Below are 22278 nucleotides of genomic sequence, written 5' to 3'. Positions count from 1 at the left end.
GAAATACATCAAGCAAAATAAAACATAAGAGTTGACAAAAAAAACTTTGCAATGAACATCCACCATCTTCGTCTAAACAAGATGAAAAAATAAATTAACCTAGATCACGAGGTCAAACTCGCCTAGAGGAATAGATTTGTCTTTTTGTGAGAAAAATTTTATTTTAAATTTAAAATAAATTAAATATAAATTAATATTACATTTTTATTTAAACTAAATAAATAATTAATATATATTTAAATATAACTTTTATATATATATATTTGACGCCGTCATTTGGATTTCAGACAGCCTGGTATGTATGTGTATATATATATATATATATTTGACGCCGTCATTTGGATTTCAGACAGCCTGGTTCCTCTGTATTTTATATATTTTATGTTCATGCAATGTAGATTACTCATAGATTTACACAAAAGGGGGATTATAAATCCAATGCTACTCTTAAATAAAAAAATTAAACAAAAAAGGCTATGATTATTTATATTTTTGGCCCATTTTTATTAATTAATTTTAGGAATACAGTAAAATTTTAATAAATTAATAATATTAAGACCATCAATTTGTATTTATTTAGAGAGATATTATTTAATCGATAATTTAAAAATGTATGAAATCCAAATTGTCTTAGTTATATTTTAATTTCAAAGAATTATTAATTTATAATGTTGATGAGAGCATAGTTTTATACACGCGTATTCCAAAAAATTATTATTTTATTAATTTATCAAAATTATTAATTTAGAATATTGACCCAAATCGAGATCGAGAAAAAATATTATTTAGATATATTATTAATTTATCGAGTATTATTTACAAAGATTTTACTGTAGAATACTAATGTAACATCATAGAAATTAATTATTATAATGAGAATATTTTTAATTTTCAAATATAAATTTTTTTATTAGAATATGGTAGATATAGTATATGGCCACACTCTCTCAAAAATTTTAATTTTTTCTATATATAATTTATGAGAAATTTAAATATACCATTACTTAGAGCGTGGTTGAAACAGACTAATTAAAAAAAAGGCATATTTATTCCATTTATAAGTTTTGCGAATGTTTTAAACACAACGCTTTAAAAGCTAATTAATTTATATAGAAGGTTTACATGAATTTTAGGTTTTCACAAGGGTACAAGATGCTCGCCCCATGTCAATACAAAATTATAAATTACAAAAAGCTGTTATGATCGGGTGATTGATTTTAGGCAAAGACTTATGTAAGACGGTCTCACGGGTCGTATTATTGTGAATATCGGTAAGGTTGACTCGTCTCACATATAAAGATTCATGAGACCGTCTCACAAGATACCTACTCTTGATTTTAGAAAGAGTTGAACAAACAATCACACTAGTTTATTCGAAATTCGATTGAGTTAACAACTTTTATTTTTGCGATTCTCGCCAAGTCACTATCAGTTGCATAATCAGATAAGTTATGTGCCAAAGGAAACTAGCCTGATAGATTGAACACTAAAAAAATTGCTAAGTAAGAACGAAATTGGGTTATCAAAAGTAGGCTGACTGAAATGTAAATAACACAAAGATGTTTCTGTATGTTTTGATATTTGAACTATTCCTACGTCACTTCTTTTTCCTTGTGATAAAGATGTTCACTATAAAAGTTTGGAAATTACAACTTTTATAATAACGTGGTTCAATAAAACTTTATAATCGCGGTTTTACATGTAGAATTATTCTTACGGTTTTGAACAGTTTCAGGCGGTTGCGGTTGGTTTACGATTTTTTTAATGAAAAATATTAGAATATATAATCGAATTTATTATAGTGTTTTTAAATATAAAATATAGTTCAAATCATACAAAAATAAAGCTAGATAAACAATAATCAAGATTCAAAACTAAGTTAATAATTTAACAACACAACACACTCACAACAAAAATAACGTTTATACTATTTTATTATTTTTTTACTTTCAAATTTCAAACAAAATATTGTGGTAAAATAAATAAATACTCTAATAAAAGACTAATATGGAGAATAATTAAGAAAAATATAAGTTTTATTTGTAGGAGTAATAATTTTTAAGAGAGTTGAAATATAATGAATTACGACTTCTTTAATTGAATATGTTGTTTACATATTATTATAACCTTAGACCAAATGTTATGGCAAGCGGTTTGCGCGACGCGGTTTAGTGGTGTTATTGGCAAAAAAAAAAATCGCATATACGATGCGATTTACGATTACTATTTTCAATCGCGGTTTTTATAAAATATTATAAAAAACGGTGCTGTGTAATTCGGTTCGGATGATTATTTAAAAATTTTGATCACCCCTTGACTTGGATCGTTTGGTTTAGCTCATTACCAGTTCAGTTTGACTCAGTTTAAATCACCAAAACTTAATTAATTCAACAAAAAAATTATGGGACCGTCTCACGCATCAACTTTGTGGGATATATATCTGATCCAACCCGATCTTTTTAAAAAAATATTTTTTATATTCAAAGTAATATTTTCCATCGAAAATTATTTTTTTAGTTATATTGTTAAGAAATAGCCTTTAATATATTTAGATTTGAGGAAAAAAATTTATTTAGATATTAATTGGATCCACGGGTCTAAAATAAGAGATGCTCATAAATCTAACTCGGAACTACTAAATTAGTCTAAAATTTGTAATCTTATTCACTTTATAAAAAAACTACTAATCCATAACGATTTTCTAATTAATTAACCAAATAATTTAATTAATTACACGTTGCTAAAAATTATATGGTAAACACAAGGTACGAGTAACCAGAAAATAATAAATTCACGTTGTAGCCTTTCAGCCTACTCAGCCGAAAAATGACGTTTAAGATGTTTATAGATGATTCTTTTATGAATTTATGTTTCTAAGGTATCTCGGTAAAATCCTCTGATGTTGTATATCTTTTATAAATCCTTTTATATTTTGTAAAAATTTCATAAATAAACTTTATATTCATTATTATTCTAAAATTTAAATACCTCTTTTTCTTAGCTCAGTTTCTTTGAATATGGTTTATCGGCTGAAAACCTTGAGTAGCTGTATGTCTTGAGACTATATGCCTTGAAGAACATGCTCGATAAGTCTAACAATACCAGGTATCATGATCAATTGGATTTCCAAGCCTCAGATTTGTAATAAATTGTATTTCAAGTCATCCATGTTTTCTAAAATCATAAAATATATTTTATAATAGTTATATAGTTCATCTAACGTGAAATTCTCTAATTTATAATAATATCTCGGACAAGACTACTAAAAAATAAATAAAATCAATTTATAAAAAAAATTAAAAAATAAATCACACGGTAAAAGTGGACGTCTACAGCTATTTATTACAATTTTAAAGCTGGCAAGTGGTGACATGACAGTACAGCGTGGCGGATTTTCTTACGTGGCAGACAGTGACTTGACATGTGGCCACCTCGAATTTCGTATTCGATGAGGGGGTGATTTGTCATTTTAAGTAGGTTTTTGTCACTATCTACTAACGTTTGTTTTCAATCTTGGGGGGATTTTTTGGAATATGTGCCAACGTAAGGGGTGTCGGAGAAATATTATCGGACCAGTAATAAATTTACTGGTTTTATCGATAATGTCTCGTCGAGGCACATTGATGGTTCAATTACAAAGCCGTGGTTTAGAAATTGGCCAATTTGGTTCCCATTTCTATGACAAGATGAGGCCTGATGCTGGCTTGAAATGTAAGTCATATTTGGTATGTATCGCTAGTCGTTTTGCCAAAATTTTTGGTTAGTGTTCAATATACGATGTAAATTATATTAAATTGTATATCGGTCCAAATATTATCTATCAATCCCTCCTTCAATAAATATTATTATTGCAATACAGCATATGTATATGTAATTAGTAATATATGTGTTGTTTATACTCTGTACATTGTTAATTATATTTCAATTTTGACTTTTTTTAAAAAAAAAATTGCAAAAAGACAAAATTACACACGATTTTTAATTTTAATACTATGAGAAAAATGACATCTTAGATGAAAACTAAGTTAAAATAAACTATAATTAGGCCTAGTTCGGTACAGTATATTATATTTTCTAAAAAAAATCGTACGTCATATCAAAATTTCGGTATCTCATAAATTTCATAATGTTCTTAGAAGGAAAAAAAAGAACTCGTTACATCGAAATTTCGGTATAGTATATGTACGTACTGTCTACACAATTTTTTAAAAAAATTGATGTTATTCACATCAAAATATTGAAATTTATTAAATATCATGCCGATATCGAAATTGATATTATATTATAATTTTTAAAATATATGAATTTTTTTTCTTGAAATACCAAACTTTTTTAAATGTTATACTGATACAGAAAAGTTTAGTATGATATCATATCATCCTGAAATTTACGATATACCATTAAATTCTATATGTGCAATATTTTTCAATACAATAATTACGATATACCGAAATTTAACGGTATATTTTACAAATTTTCGAAATTTAAACCTGTTGTAATATTAGACTTTCTATCCAAGTGAGAAATATAATAGATTGCATGGTATATTTTACAAATTTTCTTTAAAGTAATTAGTGTGTGTATATGTGTGTGTTATAGTAGATGTTCTGTAAGTCAATAATTGGCTAAGGAATTTATTGACTAAGTTGTAATTAATCGTCTTTATTTTAATATAATTTACGTTTCATGGTTTCGTTTTACTTTATCTATATACCCATGCAATTTACATAGATAAAGACATTGATTATATTTTAATACAAATGAATCATCCTTCGATATTGAAACTAATTTGTAAACATTGTATATTCTAAATTTGTTCCTAGTCGATTCAACCGTTTAAAAAAACAAGGATAAATGTCGCTTGATTTTGAGACTAACATATGTGATGTTGTGTATCGTATTTCATGGTAAGGGCATAGAGATATCCAATCATGCAGATGAGTGATCATATGATGTTTGTACTGAATAACCATCCTTCAAACTTTTTCAAGTGGTTATCATTCATCGAGAAGAAAAGTGGTTGTGATTGCACATCATTAGTCCTTACGATCCGGGACAACATTGAAGCTCTACATACTAGGATTGTGCTTTGACTCGTTTACCGACTCCGCGAGGGACACAATGTCGTGAGGTTGGGTGCAATTGCGACATTTGTAGGATCCAGTGCATTGTAGTCGGGAATTCACCTCTCACCTACGGGTATGAATATCCTATGTGATCTAACGAAATAATAGTGCATGAAATCTATTGCCAGAGTGTAAGATGTACATTAGGAACAAGGGTTCTCTAGTTTTGTATACGATGACACTATGAATATTTAATGAATGTGTCACGTTGTTATCGAATCTAATATACAACCCTCGATGAATCAATTATTGCAGATTCGATCTGGATATATGAGATGAAGAGACTTTATTGTACATTAATCATAACCGATTAGTTCTTGCAGGCACTATCGGTGATACATAGGGAATCGTAGGGCGATAATACTAGACGCTCTTACCATGATTCGATTGGTTTAATCAGCAAAATGATTTCTGACATTCTCATGATCAAATGTTGGTACATGGAATGATGCAAATTTAGGGTAAACCCGAATAAAGGAAAAATATCATGAAGCACGAAGAGTTGTGAATCCACGACTAGCTGTATCTCTGAACCATCGAGTGTCACATAAGCACTGAATCATTTGTTCTCATCGAGATAATAAATTCATGAATTTGAATTTATGATAACTAAAATTTGGAAAGAATAAAGTCAAGGAGTTAAATTTATAAAAATTTGAGAATTTAAAATATTAAACTCAAAAATTGAGTGTATTAAAGAATAAATTAAATGTAATGAGAAGTATGTATAACGGGCTTGTAGAAGTACACGTTCAACATAATGAAATTTAATATAACAATTAATTAAACTAGTTGGACTAGTTCAATTAATTAATTAAGCTCGTTAAGTTTAATTAAGGAACCCTTAATTCATAACTAATGTAATTAGGTTAAGGATTCATAATTAAGTAAAGAGGCCACAAAAACCCTAGCTTCCAACACACTCAAATTTTCGAAAAAACTCTCCTCCATTCTCCAATTTTCGGCCACTTCAAAGAAAATAAGGGTGAGCTGTCTTTTGGTTTTTTATCTCAAACGCTAGAATTCCTCTAAATTTTCTAGTGCAATTTAGTTAAGGAACGAATATTTCACTAAAGTTAAACTTATAAACACCATATGAATGATTAAATTTTGTTTAAACTATACAAATGTTCAAAGACATTATTTGAATGTCAAATAAAAAAATTTAAAACTTCCGCTGTGTTTGGACATGATAAAGCCGATTACCCCAACAATATATTTAAAAATAATTATTTTTTATCTCGATTTATTTTTTGCAACTAATATAGTTTTACTAGACATATTACATACAATAAAGAAATGATTTCATCAAATCGTAACTCAAATATGAAAAGAGATAATCAAGACAATATCATTAAATTTAGAAGTTTTCTGGAACGATAAAAAAAATTCATTTGATTATAAGAAAATTCATCAATATAGAATAAATTATGGTAAAAAGATTTGTAAAATTTTCCACCTCGACAACATATGTGTTAGATGAACAGAAGGAAAAAATATTTTAAAAAAAAAAATATTTGGAAGATTCAATTTAGTTGAACAATCAATTTTGACAATCAAATAGTAGCATACGGGCTAATTATTAAGAATAAAAAATTATTTACATTTGGGAATTGTTTAATAAATTAAAGTTCCTTTTAATAATAAAAATAAAAGGTTGAATAATCAATAAATTTTATTCAACATATAATGTTTTATTATTTCGACGCCTATAATGATAAATGAACTAATTATTAATAAATAAAAATGTCGGTGTCATTCCGATGCTCCATAATTCATATAACACCAAAATCCTAAAATTTAAAATGAGTTTTCGGGATCGATATATGATTATAACAAGACAAAAACTTCTGTGAGACGGTCTTACTGGTCGTATTTTGTGAGACGGGTCTCTTATTTGGGTCATCTATGAAAAATTATTACTTTTATGCTAAGAGTATTATTTTTTTATTGTGAATATCAGTAGGATTGACCCATCTCACAGATAAACATTCGTGAGATCCTCTCACAGGAGACCTACTCAACAACAAAATACATAATCTTCCAACTCAAAAATTAAAATAAAAATGTTGATGTCATAATAAAGAAATCATCATATTTAAGCAACCACCCACCTACGTTTAAATCACGCCTTGTATTTTTTTCTGGGAACAGCTCGTTTTTTAGTACTACACGACATTCCAAGTTAAAGTCTATGTTAAATTGTTTTGGTGGCCTCGTATATCCATCTTTCACAAAATAAACTTCAGATTTATAAAGAGAGTAAGTCTCTTATGAGACGGTCTCACGAATCTTTATCTGTGAGACGGTCAATCCTATTGATATTCGCAATAAAAAGTAATACTCTTAGCATAAAAAGTAATATTTTTTCATAGGATGACCCAAATAACAGATTCGTCTCATAAAATACAACCCCGTGAAACTCTCTCACATAAGTTTTTGCCTTACAAATATTACTTGCCCAAGTTTTTCTTTTTTCACTCACAAAAAAGAAGATTTTTCTCATAGTAATGGTTCGGAGTTTTCGAATTCGATAGAAGATAGAATCAAACCGAATTATTTGGACATGATTTGATTTGGTTGCACATAATTCTGGTTTTGACATGTATGTTAATCAAATTGAAGTTAATTTTGATTTCCGATTTGAATCATATCAATGTAAAATTTATGTCAAGAATTTCAAGATTTTATTATTGTTCCTTTAATTAATTTATTTTTTGAACACTTTACCAATACATATACATTTGTTTTTAATATAGTTATGGGAGAGAGAATCGAAATAATCACCAACCTATTATATTCTTGGCTAATCCAATAATCATCATTAATATACAGCCATTATTATTATTTTTTTTTAATGAAAGTATTTTTCATTAAAATGGGTAAAAAGTTTGAGATACAAATACACTGGACATACTCAGGGGCTTTCACAAGCCGAATTCAAAGATAATCATAAATTACAATGACAATGATACAGCAATACAATTCACTATGAAAACCAAAAAAAAAAAAAAAACTAGTGCGGCACACACGCAATCTGAATGGCCTCCGGTATACAACGGTAGGTGTGTATCTTAATCTTTGTGACTATCTCTTGGAATCCCAATTTTCTTTTTCAAACATTACCCTATTGCGCATATTCCACACATGATAAACCGTTGCCGCGAGGGCTGTGATCCTCATACGTGCTAAGGTAGACGTACCTCTGTAATGTGTTGTAAAAGCTCGAAGGATTGTATTTGGAGATGCCATTATTTTCTTCATATCAAGCCAATGACGAACACTCTCCCAAATGACTTTTGTAGCACCACATTCGAAGAACAAGTGGGCTACCGATTCATCATGTATTTCACACAACACACATTTCTGATCACTGATGTATCCTAGCCTGTCTCGGGTCATGAGTTTTCGGTGAGCAAATAACCAAAGTATGAACCGATGTTTAGGCATCAGGAAGGATTTAGACAGTATAGGTTTCCATGGCCAGTTGGTTTCCTTTCCCACAAAGAACTGGTAAGCACGATCAAGACCGTCCTTTTTACCAAACCAACTCATCAAGCACGAAATAGCAGCATCAGTCGAACCAGTTCTTGTAATCAATTCATCTCTAATATCAAGAATTTGCTTGATGAGTGGTGACTCATCCTTGCGCCACTTCCATTCCCATACTCCTCCAAAACAACTATATATGTGAGTAACCCACCTAATCCATAATCTCTCATTCCCCACATGAATTTTCCACAAAGTCTTCGTAATAAGCGCACGATTCCAAGCCTTCAGATTCTTTAAACCAAGCCCTCCTTCCGATAGCGGTTTGCACAGTGTGTTCCAAGCAATATGAGGATGTTTTGTTGGCCACACAAATTTGCGGCAGATGGAGTGAACTCGAAGATATTAAGGATTCTCGTTTCGTGAAATACAGATTGATTTTGAGAGATGTTTTGCACTATCTTCTATATGGGTTTGTTCTATATATATATAGGTGACTGAGTTCAACATCTTTAATCAGAAACTGTCTTATGACTTCTGATATAATCACCTTTATTACCGAAATAGGTTCCTGCAGAAAAGCTATAAAACAATCAGTCCTGTTTTATACTAAAATCGGCAAAGTGAATTAAATGTCTTCGTACAGTGATTAATGCTGCAATTAATACTTGTACTAGAAAAAGGTAACTGTAACATTTAAAGCTGATAACGTTAAGATGTCGAGTCTAATAAAGTCCTTTTTTCTGCTTCTGATTCTATATCCGTTTAGGTACTTCTTCTGCTTTTCTCCGCTACTGATTCTGCTTTTTAGTTATCTGCTGTTTTAACGAGTGATCTACTGGTTTTGATTTTCATCGCCTACAATAAATTTAGATCTAACACATCTGATCCCGAATTTTGAAAAAATATTGATTTTTATGACAAAAGTATTACTTTTCATTGCAAATATATAAATGAACGATATATCTTACATATATAGATCCGTGAAACCATATCACGAGATACTTACTCTATATATCTTAATATTTTAAAAGTTAAAAAATATTGTGTGCGTGTCATACATAATATTCACAGGTAATGTTATACACAATAATTTTTTGTAATTGACAAAATAACATAATCGAGTTGTTACAGAAAACCAGCTGCCAAATTGTTTTGTATTTTAGGTTCCCAACCGCCGATGAAAAATCCAGACGCTCGAGTGCTTTAGTCTTCACCAGCTGCAGATAATCTAATTTCAGACCACACTAATTTACATAAAAATCGTTATTTTCTAATCGCCGGTCAAAATTTGCAAAGAAAAGTGAATACTTTACTTTCAATCGTTCTGAAAACTGCCATTTATAGTATGAACAATATCTCACCAATTCTCGATATGACAGAAAGTTTCTTAAATTGTCTAAAAAATTTCAGAAGCTAAGAGCTATAAGTTACAAAAAACAAACAAATATTAAATGAACATTTAATGAAATGCAACGTGATCGTTGAAAATCTTTATCTGACTATTGGATGCTTTCAACTATATATAGATGAAGATCCAGTTTCAAGAAACAAGGTATATACAACTCTCATGCAATTTTCAAATCATTATTATCAAAATCTCTTAGAACTCCTACAAGAAATACTTCAAGCTTACTCATACAACACACTCTTATCAGAATTATGTCATATCATCAATGATCAAATTTGTGCTACACCAACAACTCAAGCTGTCAAATCTGACTGTCGAGTTTCTGGAGAACGGAGGGTTATTTAATATCCAGAAGTGTAAAGTGATCATTAAAAAGTTAGGCATTGATATGTTCTAACTGAAGTTGATTGTTACAAAATATTGTAAAATCAAAGTCTTTTAGTGAATCTTCCTAAGAATAAAAAAAGGTGACATAAGAGTTTTATCTCCGAGTATTCATAAGAATACTTGTGCTATTACATTGCACACTTACATTCCTGTAAATCTCATTTCAAGATGTTATCATTAACTTGTCAAATATTAAATCACTAGTCAAGCTAAATTGTTTCCCGCACTTTGGTGTGACTTAAACATAATCCAATTGTAAAAATCTCACTACAACTTCAATATATTTTTATTTATTTGAATACATTTATCCTCGCTGGCCCCAATAATTCAAACATACCACTATCAATTATTTTTATTATTTCATTATATTATATTTATAATATAAATTATATTATTTATATATTAACTTATATAATATGTGTGAATATTTAGCTGTTGGACAAGTCGATATGATCATATGTAAAAATATAATTATCGAGCTTTAATTTTGGCGTAGAGGGGAAGAAACCAAAATAGAGCATGTTTTGAAATTAGGAAACAAAGCAAAGCAAGAGCCATGTTATTTTCATATGGGAAATGTCCCCTCCCCATGTGCATTTATTTTCTCCCATTTTCGTTTCATTATTGCAACAAAACCACATACATCGAATGAACATAGGAAATACTTCTTCATCTTTTTTACATGATTTTATTTTGATTATTTTTTGAGAACGTAAATCGATAATTTTTCGTAAGGGCTCGTATCGATAAAAAGTAGATATTTGAAATGATTCATAAGGGGTTATACTTGTAACAATGAACTCGTGTAATGTTAGGGATGTAATAATTGTTCTACTTGTTAAAACAATCAAAATGTTGCATTTGAACTACAGTTTAAAAGATTTGAGTTACACCATTACAAATAACTATATTTTTTTTTATAAAATTATAAGCGTTCGGACTTACATATATGTAACCACGTTTCACATGGACATAGGCATGGAGTATGGCTGGAAAAATCCGCATTATTTTACATCTTCCGCGACACAATTTTGCATTTCCTTATGTGCACCTTATTTTATATTCAAACTTTTTCGCATTCCCAACTCACTTTCTGTAATTTTTTGGAAACAAATTGAGTATGTCTCTTGTGAGATGGTCTCACGAATCTTTATCTGTGAGACAGATCAATCATACCGATATTCACAGTAAAAAATAATATTCTTAGCATAAAAAATAATACTTTTTCATTGATGACCCAAATAAGAGATCCGTCTCACAAAATACGATCCGCGAGACCGTCTCATACAAGTTTTTGTCAACAAATTTCTACTCAGTTTTCCCATTCCATAATACATTAATTTTATATTCATATACCCTAAAAATGATTCTTTTATTAGATTGATGTACAAAAACAATAATAATAAGAAAAAGAATCATAATTTTCTTACAAGGGAAAAAATTAAAATTTTAAATATTCAAGAGGATGAAATTTTATCTTTGTACATACATAAAACAGTTAGTGTTATTTAAATTTAAATTTCTGAAAATATTTTTATTATTATTAATTTAACTATTTCAATTGTTTAAATAATTGTCCATCCCATTCCCAACATCTCACCTGATATGCATCTCAACCAATAACCATCCATTTTATTTGCCATGTATTAATTGTAAAGCCTCATTGTATATGTGGGCCCCTCTACACTTTATTCTCAAAGTAAAAGCCCTACTTTTTGGGCCTTGTTGTCTGTCAAGTGTAAGAACTGGATATGTTGTGGGGTATATATATAAACTATTTTCCATAATTTTTTTAGTAATAAACTTTTGTGAGACGCTATCACGAAGTCAATTTTGTGAGATAGATCTCTTATTTAGATTACTCATGAAAAAATATTACTTTTTATATCAAAAGTATTACTTATTGTTGTAAATATGAGCAGACTTAACACGTTACACGGATAAAAATTTGTGAGACCGTTTCACAAGAAAACTACTATTTTTTATTTAGTTATTATTTTGTGGCTGCAGAATTAGACTTTTCAAATGCTAAATTATTTTTCGTGTGAACTTTTTTTCTCTCTTGGAATCCAGCTGCATAATTATAATATTACATTTTTACCTCCCATAAATTCACTTGGTCACTTGTGTTCATTTGTCGGCGTTGAACACTCAATAATTCAGATATAAGTTTCTAACACCTTTCTCTTGTGCTTTGATAGATTAACTTTAAATAATATTTTAGGAAAAAACTTGTCATTTTACCAAAAGTTATAGCTATTGGTAACTATTTAGCTCAAATATTTTAAATTGTATGACAACTCAGACGTCATGTTTCGATTGATATAGCTGAAAAGATAATTATTGCACGCCATCGTATATTCATATTGATTGAGTTTGAAATTTGTCATAATTATCAATGCATGTGATTGATTGATATGTAATGAATATGATATGTACCTGATTAAATGAATTCAATGAATCAAATGAATTTGAAATCTGTCACTTTTAAATTTCTTATTCCAAATGCATTGATATTGCTTCTCAATTGATGTATAGAGTTTTCAAATATATAACAACAAATCAATTAATTTGTTTGGTTAAATCCACTTAGACATTTGAATTTCAAATCTTAAATAGTTATCTTTTAGTCAATGTGTAAACTTTACATTCATAAACACTCATTTCAAATTCTCCACTTAAATACTTTATCAATTCCAAATCTTTCAATCCAAACACAATCTGATTAATATTGAAAGATTTGTATTTACGAACTTATTTGGATTGTGGATTTTGATTGACTTTAATTTTGAAGAATTTATAGTATATCATAATGAAACATAAAAAAAAAAAGATAAAAAAAGAAAAAAAAGAAAAGAAAAACATATTTGTTATGTACAATTAAGCATTTAAAATTGACGGACTTGAATTTGGATCAGAGCACGAAACCCACAATGTGTTCACTTTTTATTATTCTTCTAAGAGAGTAACCATTAAAAAACCAATAATGCAAAACAAGTTGCGATCGAAAGAATACGCACATGAAACCACCATCATGGATTTTATTTTGTAAATTAAAAACCCAGTTTTCACTAGAGAAAAATTTGATCATGCATTGCATATAACACAAATGTGGAATCACTCTAGAGCTGAAACTATCGTTGCAAGGAAAGCCTTGGTACACTTAAACATTCCTCAACAGCCTCCTCGAAAAAATGAAGCTCGCGGACTATATTGCAGGGCATTATTCCTTGAAATATCAGATATGGGGGATTGATTACATGCAAAACTTCATATTCATAAATTACTTGTCGAGAACCATGTCTAAATAAATACCAAAGCTCAAGAAAGATTGTAGCATAACGCCAATCATTCGTTGTTGCCACAAAATTGTCCCCCCAGGTTGCCGAACCTTCAGCCTTTGGAATGCCAATCAGACACTAAAAGGTTTACCTCTTTCAGTTCACACAGAGTTAAATTTCAGTCTGCTGCAATGTCCATGTAGAGGAGTGAGGACTGTTATGTACGGAAGCTCAGATCATTAATGCACATCAGAGCATTTCTAGAGTTGCAAGGCGAAGAGGCATAGGCTGCAATTATGCTATCTCTCCTTCTTCCAGTTCTTCCTCCAACAAAAACGTTTCAACTTCCAAATTTTTGGGCTCATCAGCAAATACTGAGTCAAAATCAAGCAACTTGTCAATATTGGTTTCTGAAATAAGATTTGAGTACACGTCGAGTAAACCTGGCTCGAGTTCAAAATCTATATCATCGAATGGAGCCAACTGCATTGTGCTGAAGCTGCTGCCTTCATTACCATCTTGAGTGGCCCTGGTGCATGTATCACTTTGGAAGATGGATTGGGCTTGCTTCACCGCTCTTACAGCTAATGGGTTCTCAACTGAGTATTTTGGTTCTTTCTTGGTCTTACTGTTCCCATAGGCACAGTTTGTGAGATGGGAAACATGAGGTTCTGAAGCCCCTCCATCTTCGATTTCTTCGACCTTAAATGTCACACCTTTAGGACTCGGGCGATCATTACGGGCAGACTCTTTAATCTCCGTTTTAATTGGAATTGAATTAGTTATTACTTCAAAATCATAGCTATGTGAAGGTAAGAACACATAGACAACGGGGTACTCTAAAATGACCATATTTGCTAGTTGCTCACGAATTGGAGCTTTCATGTTCAATTGACAAAATGGTGATTTCGGCCCCTGCAGTTAAGAAAACATTATTAAGGGTAATAACAAATATAAGTCTACCAAGGTAAATTGTATTGCAATATCAAGAATCTTTTAACTTGAAAATAGTTGAAATGAATCAAGTAGCAAAGGTACCCAAGATTTAACAACAGATATGAAATGAGCATGAGTTGCAAATAATGCAAAAGAAAGAAAACCTTTGGAAATTTGCGGATGAAAAATTTAAGAGAATCCAGTGTCTCGTCACAAAATTGTTTCAATTTATGGTTCCAAGGGCCAGGCTTTAGATGATTTTCAATCACCGAAGAGAAAGTCGTATTCTCGTGTATTCTGCAGTGGAAAAACTTGAATGTGAAATACAAAACTATATGCATGAACTGCACCGGGTAAAAATATTCTCACAAGAAGAAAAAAATATAGAGTTCACAGACAATTCTTTGAAATCTGATCACAAAGATCCTCACCCATGGTCAATTAGCACAACACCCGTCGAATGAAACCGCCATTCAATGGTCCATGATATGAATTTCTTCCTGGAAAAAAACCATCAACATTAGCATAAACTCTTAAGGTCAACTGAGTTTAAAGTGTCACCAAACAAGATACCAAATGGCAGCATATATAGTCACCCGAGAAAAGAGTTACTCTGTTGAAAGAATGACACAAGATAAACCAAATGTAAACTTGTACGAACTTTTAGAAGTTATTTTCTAAAAACAGTTTCCTTAAATAATTAAACATGAACAAAAACTAAAATAAACCATAACATCCTACAACAAAACACACTGTATCCCACAGCACTGATGAGATTGCAAATACCTGTTGTTGTAATAAGTCTTGTTCATTTCTCTCTTTGACATTCCATTAGAATGAAATAGGATTCTCGTCCTCCTACTACCAGCAGCACTCCGAAGACTTTTGAGGGGAAAGGGCAGTCTAAAGTGATAATTACCACACAACTTAACTCTTTTCCTCTGAGCAGATTCAGCTATTCGTTTAACATCCTCAAGCATGTTATAATCTACAAGAAGAAGAAGAAAACTAATGATCCCATTGATTAAAAGGTAGCTAATTACAGATTAGTTGCTTTGAAAGAAAAAACATTTTCACAAATTGGAGGCCCGACGAAAAATCAACAATTACCGGAGAGGATAAGATTATCGTCGAATTTCGACAACGGGACAGAATTGGCGACTGGTTTCTTTCCGGTGCATGCAGTACGTTGTTTATGGGCATTGACACATGGGAGGCTGCACGAACGCAGAGAGCAGCCCGGGCACTTGTACTTCGATGGTTTTGTTTTGCACTCCTCGCACAGAATTGGTTGATCTTTCGCAGTTGAAGTTGAAATTGAGGGTTTTTGTTTTTCCGCCATGGCTGTGTGTGTTCCGAGTATTTCAGAGAGGACGTGACAGAAATAGGGTTCGAGAAGAAAAGTAGGGTTTATAAGGTGGGCATAAACGACGTCGTAGGAGGAAAGGTCAGGGATTATCTAAATCGGAAAGAAGCGAATTTAAGCGTTTAATCTCAATAAATAAATATACCCCTAAAAAGAATCCCAACGAGAACAAGAGGAGTCGAAAATGGATCTCATCCGCGGTACCAGACTAAAAAGAATGAACCAGGTCGGTTCTTAGGCCCTCACCATGGCCTAGAAACTAGTGAAATTAAGGAATAAAGTCGAAGAGTTGGAGGGATGGGCCGAGTCTTCTTATACTACTCGGGTCGAGTCAAAAGGATGTCTTTTTTCTACCCGGATAGTGAATGGGCGCTCATCACTACAAGTCAGCCCAAATCAAAAAATATGATGTAAATATTGACCCGGAGGAGCACTTGGCTCGGTTCGAGAACATAGACATATTGCATTGTTATGAAGAGATTATTAAATGTAAGGATTTTCTCACCACTCTGGTGGACTAAGCCCAGCGCTGGTTTGAGAAGCTTGAGCCTGGGAGCATCCGTTCCTTTGAGGATTTCAGGTGCATTTTGTTGCACCACTTCAGCAGCAACAAGAAATACAAGAAGACTGCTTTCAGTTTGTTTAAAGTAAAGCATATCGAGGATGAATCATTAAGGGCATATATCCGCCAATTTAATAATGCTGCTCTGGAAGTAACATCTCGTGCTCCTGAGATCAAGACTATGAACTTCACCCAGGATTCCGAGAAGGGGATTTCTTCCGGTCACTTGTGAAAAAGTTGCCACAAGATTTCGAAGATTTGTTGTCCCGAGTAGAAAAAAACATTAATAAGGAGGAATCCCAGAGACAAAAAAAGAGGCTCTGAAAAAAAAAAGAGGAGATAGGGCCGGCAGGACAGAGGATCGGGCGCAGATCTCAATACACACCCTTGAAGGTCTCTCGAGAATGGACGATGCATATTTGTGATGAAGACATGGCTATCAAACAGCCCTCCCGGCCCACACTGGACCAACGTATGGCCACCAAATTCTGCACGTTTCACCAAGAGTGTGCCCATGACACCAGTGAGTGTAGGAGACTGATGTAGTATTATTCTCAATCGGGCCTGATCGAAGCTGGACCTTCTACAAAGAAGACTCAGGCATTCCCATGGACGCTTAGGAACTTAGGGCTCACCTACCCTCAAGAAACCTGGGTTTCCAGACCAAGCAAGGAAGTCGAGACGGGCCTCTCCGAGGAAACATGAAGCAAGATAAAAGAACCCGAGATGAGTCTCCTACACTGGTCATTATTAAAATGATCTCTGGAGGATCCACGGATGAAGATTCTAAATGAGCCTGGAAGGCTTGGAGTAGACGAGAAATCCTGGGGGTGAACAATGCATACCAAGAAGAGGGGCCAGTAATTAGTTTTGGTCCTTAGGATTTACAGGGCATTAGCATGCCTTACGATGATGCCCTGATTTTTTAAGCTAAAGTGTCCAACTATGATGTAAGGTGGATATTTGTGGATTCCGAGAGTTCCGTCAATGTTATATTTCAGGAGTCTCTCGACCAGATGGATTTTACGGGCTATAGGCTGGAGCTAGTAAAGACCTCTTTTTTCGGTTTCGTTGGCCATACTATGTACCCGAGAGGAGAAATGATGCTACATTTGAAAGTGGGGACCAAAGATTTAAGAAAGATAGTCACGACTACATTCACAGTGGTCAGTGCTCCTTCTTCAAATAATATCATATGGGGGAGGCCAGCCATGAATGCTCTAATGGTTGTCGCTCGACCTACCACGAGAAGATCAAATTCCATGTGAGAAATCGGGGAAGAAAAGTGAGGGGATATCAGCCGTCTTCTCGAAAAAGCTATGCCGAAACAGTCTGAGTGGAAAACAAGAGGACGAGAAGTGAAATGGATTATAGGAGACCAGAGAAGAGAGAAGTACACTCAATTGGGAAGGTGCATGCAATAAAAGAGGTGAAACAATAAGAAATGGTAATAGTTTCGATGCACCCCAGGAAAACCAGAAAAGTGGCCCGAGATCTTGAACCGTCTACCCATGTCGAGTTGCTGATTTGCCTACATAAAAATGCCGATATCTTTACATGGTCATATCCAGAGATATTAGGGATCCCGGCCTATGTTGTTGAGCACAAACTAAATGTGATCGTGGGCTCCTGACCTATCAAGCAAAAAAAAAGAGACATTCGGCCTCGAGAAAGACAAAGTGATAATTGAGAAAGTGCAGGAGTTGCTGAAAGCCGACCAATTTTCAGAATTCCAATTCCCTACCAGGCTCTTGAATGTGGTCTTCGTCTCGAAGACCTTTGGCGAGTAGAGAATGTGCGTGTACTTAAGGGACTCGAACAAATCCTACCCCAAGGATTTCTACCGTTTGCCTTGAATTGATCAACTACTGGACACCACCTCAAGATATGAGTTTCTCTATTTCATGGATGCTTATCAAGGGTACTGATATGATTCTTCAATAACGAAAAGAAAACGCACTCAAAAACAGAGTCACACCCTCGATTCGATGAAACAAAGAATGTTGGGTTGTCCCGATCTTTTGAATCAAGCAACGATTTGTGATATTCACCTCTAAGCGATGAAAATTTAGCAACAAATATTCACGATATGAAACAATCGAATTTCAGATGAACCTTCAAAGAACTTGTCTTTGACAATCCGTATGAGATCAATTGACAAACGCCACAAAAATAAATCATTGATAAGTTTGATTTTTAAGAACAAAGAAAAACTTTGAATGTTTGAGAGAAAAACTCTAAACTTTTGTATAAACTCAATGATAATGTCTTTCATAATGATAAAATCCATCCATAAATAAAAATTACAACAAAAAACGCTAGGGTTTCTAGGAAAATTCTGCATTGCGGCGCCCGCTGGTGCGTGTGATCACGTGCATGGGGAGTGCGGCGTTCTGTCCTTGGCCAGTAGGGCGCGCGGTGGTGCCTGTTTTGGCGCGGGTGCCTACGCCGCTTCTGACACGGGCGCATGCACTGTTCTGCCTGGTGCGCGCGCGACTGCATGTCTTTTTGTGCAGGTGCACGCCAGCTGCTGTCCTCTCGGGCCATTTCGTACTCGCATGCTTGGCGCTCCTTCAATATCTCGTTTGGACTCCTTCACTTGCTTTTATATGCTTGATTCTTCATCATTAATCACCATCAAACCTGAAGGTCTGAAACAATGAGGCTTCTTAAATCTCCTTCCAACCATTTGCATGCCACGTCCAATCAGATTCATATCATACTCCCCTTATTCAAAAAGATTTGTCATCAAATCTTGACTACCTACACGAGAATGAAGCAAGTTAGTAATAACAAGGATTATATTATCAACATGTTTATCTTTAAACTCAAGTTTGTAGACGCTATCATCGGCTCGCTCCAACCGCACTTGTAATCCCAACTTCACGGTTGCCCTTCCTATGTATTCACCTATTACTCCAGACGATAAATAACATATGACACCAAATAATAACAATAAGATATTATTAAGTATAGAAAAAATCAGATTTCTCCCCTTCTTAGACCTAGTTAACATCAACATGATATTCATATAATTGTATGACCATAATTCACTAGGAATAAGATATAACTGATGCATGACATAAGGATACAGTCGACATATCATTCTCCCATATGCAATGCATGTATCACAATCACACTCAACATGTCATTTCATATGTGACCAACACATATAATCATGTGTTATGTCAATTATCAAACCTCTACAACACTCCTCAATATCATGTAGCTCATGCAATGAATATAGAATGAAAAATTTATTCTTTTTAAAAATAAATTCATCAGGAATGAACAAATTATCATATCCAATCATCAATCTCTCAAAACCATCACCAACCAAATATAAATCATGCAAATAGGATACACTAAATGCACTATCCATGCAATCATTTAACTCATCACAAAGATTTGAACATAACACATACAATTCATGGCCATGACTAAGTTTTATCAATTTGAAAGCTTTTGAGAAATCAAAATCAATAATATTTGAGCTTAACTCAATCAATGCCTCACCACTCTCACTTTCATGACTCATTGACAAAAATGTTAATTCACGGTTAGACGTTTTAGACACCACATTTTCAACACTCACTCCAAACTCTTGAATACAACACAACAAGTTAAGGCAAGGAAGCAAATTCATACATCTCAGATGTTGCATTGGCAACTAACCTTACCTCATTGAGATTGCTCTTGAATTCATATGGATCATCCCATTGCATTCTCACACCATCAACACTTGCTCACCTCCTCATCATGACTTCATCAGAATCCTGCAAAGCAGAAATAACAATGCTCAGGATTGAACCGGCTATATCATCGATGAGAATAAACCACTTTGTACAAAAGTACATGAAAGGATTTATTATACAAAATTTATGCGAACACGGTTGGTCAAGCCCCAAGGAAAGCATGAGAGCCTTTAGAGTTGCCGGAGGGACCAATCACGAGAGGACGACTAAAGAAATTCAAGGAGGCACTACATGTTATCATTAGCAGTCGAGAAGGGCTTACGAGCGAGGAGCAAAGTGCCGAATGGTTCTTGATGCATGGGAGTGAGTTTGGGAGTCATAGGAGCATTATTCAAGCACTAAATGTTGAAGAATCCCGAGAGCATCGCGCCCGGGCGGACACAAATTATCGCCCGAGCGCCACACCTACGTAGCAAATATAAAATCTGCGAGAGCCTCGCGCCCGGGCGGACATAAGTTACCGCCCGGGCGGGTACAGTTTCGCAAAAAAATATTCTTTCCTTATTTTTAGCACTAGATAATTTGGTAGCTTATCTTTTAATATTTTTTGAATTACGGCGTGTGATCACGTGCATGGGGTGTGCGGCGTTCTGGCCTTGGCCAGTAGGGCGCGCGGTGGTTCCTGTTTTGGCGCCGGTGCCTACGCCGCTTCTGACGCGGGCGCGTGCACTGTTCTGCCTGGTGCGCGCGCGACTGCATGTCTTTTTGTGCTGGTGCGCGCCAGGTGCTGTCCTCTCGGGCCATTTCGTACTCGCATGCTTGGCGCTCCTTCATTATCTCGTTTGGACTCCTTCACTTGCTTGAATATGCTTGATTCTTCATCATTAATCACCATCAAGCCTGAAGGTCTGAAACAATGAGGCTTCTTAAATCTTCTTCCAACCATTTGCACGCCACGTCCAATCAGATTCATATCATACTCTCCTTATTCAAAAAGATTTTTCATTGACTACCTACACGAGAATGAAGCAATTTAGTAATAACAAGGATTATATTATCAACATGTTTATCTTTAAACTCAAGTTTGTAGACGCTATCATCGGCTCGCTCCAACCACACTTGTAATCCAAACTTCATGGTTGCCCTTCCTATGTATTCACCTATTACTCCAGACGATAAATAACATATGACACCAAATAATAACAATAAGATATTATTAAGTATCAAAAAAATCAGATTTCTCCCCTTCTTAGACCTAGTTAACATCAACATGATATTCATACAATTGTATGACCATAATTCACTAGGAATAAGATATAACTGATGCATGACATAAGGATACAGTCGACATATCATTCTCCTATATGCAATGCATGTATCACAATCACACTCAACATGTCATTTCATATGCGACCAACACATATAATCATGCGTTATGTCAATTATCAAACCTCTACAACACTCCTCAATATTATGTAGCTCATGCAATGAATATAAAATGAAAAATTTATTCTCTTTAAAAATAAATTCATCATGAATGAACAAATTATCATATCCAATCATCAATCTCTCAAAACCATCACCAACCAAATATAAATCATGCAAATAGGATACACTAAATGCACTATCCATGCAATTATTTAACTCATCAAAAGATTTGAACATAACGCATACAATTCATGGCCATGACTAAGTTTTATCAATTTGAAAGCTTTTGAGAAATCAAAATCAATAATATTTGAGCTTAACTCAATCAATGCATCACCACTCTCACTTTCATGACTCATTGACAAAAATGTTAATTCACGGTTAGACGTTTTAGACACCACATTTTCAACACTCACTCCAAACTCTTGAATACAACACAACAACAAGTTAAGGCAAGGAAGCAAATTCATACATCTCAGATGTTGCATTGGCAACTAACCTTACCTCATTGAGATTGCTCTTGAATTCATATGGATCATCCCATTGCATTCTCACACCATCAACACTTGCTCACCTCCTCATCATGACTTCATCAGA

The 22278-nt window shown here is 33.4% G+C and overlaps 1 protein-coding gene across 1 annotated transcript; it reads right to left on the bottom strand.

Moving 5' to 3' along the window:
* Positions 1–13536: 13536 nt before the first annotated feature.
* On the bottom strand, positions 13537–16219 carry LOC142519046 (uncharacterized). The gene is made up of 5 exons (XM_075621932.1): positions 15741–16219; positions 15417–15618; positions 15062–15130; positions 14795–14927; positions 13537–14609 (listed from the first exon to the last, which is right to left on the bottom strand). The coding sequence occupies exons 1-5, from the start codon at positions 15970–15972 to the stop codon at positions 13989–13991; spliced, it is 1257 nt and encodes a 418-aa protein (XP_075478047.1). The 5' UTR covers positions 15973–16219; the 3' UTR covers positions 13537–13988.
* Between the last annotated feature and the right edge of the window lie 6059 nt (positions 16220–22278).

The sequence above is a fragment of the Primulina tabacum genome, chromosome 11 (assembly GCF_025594145.1).
Source record: "Primulina tabacum isolate GXHZ01 chromosome 11, ASM2559414v2, whole genome shotgun sequence".
Classification (NCBI taxonomy): domain Eukaryota; kingdom Viridiplantae; phylum Streptophyta; class Magnoliopsida; order Lamiales; family Gesneriaceae; genus Primulina; species Primulina tabacum.
Note: the sequence above shows the minus strand (reverse complement) of the source record. Positions and strands in the feature narration are given on the sequence as shown.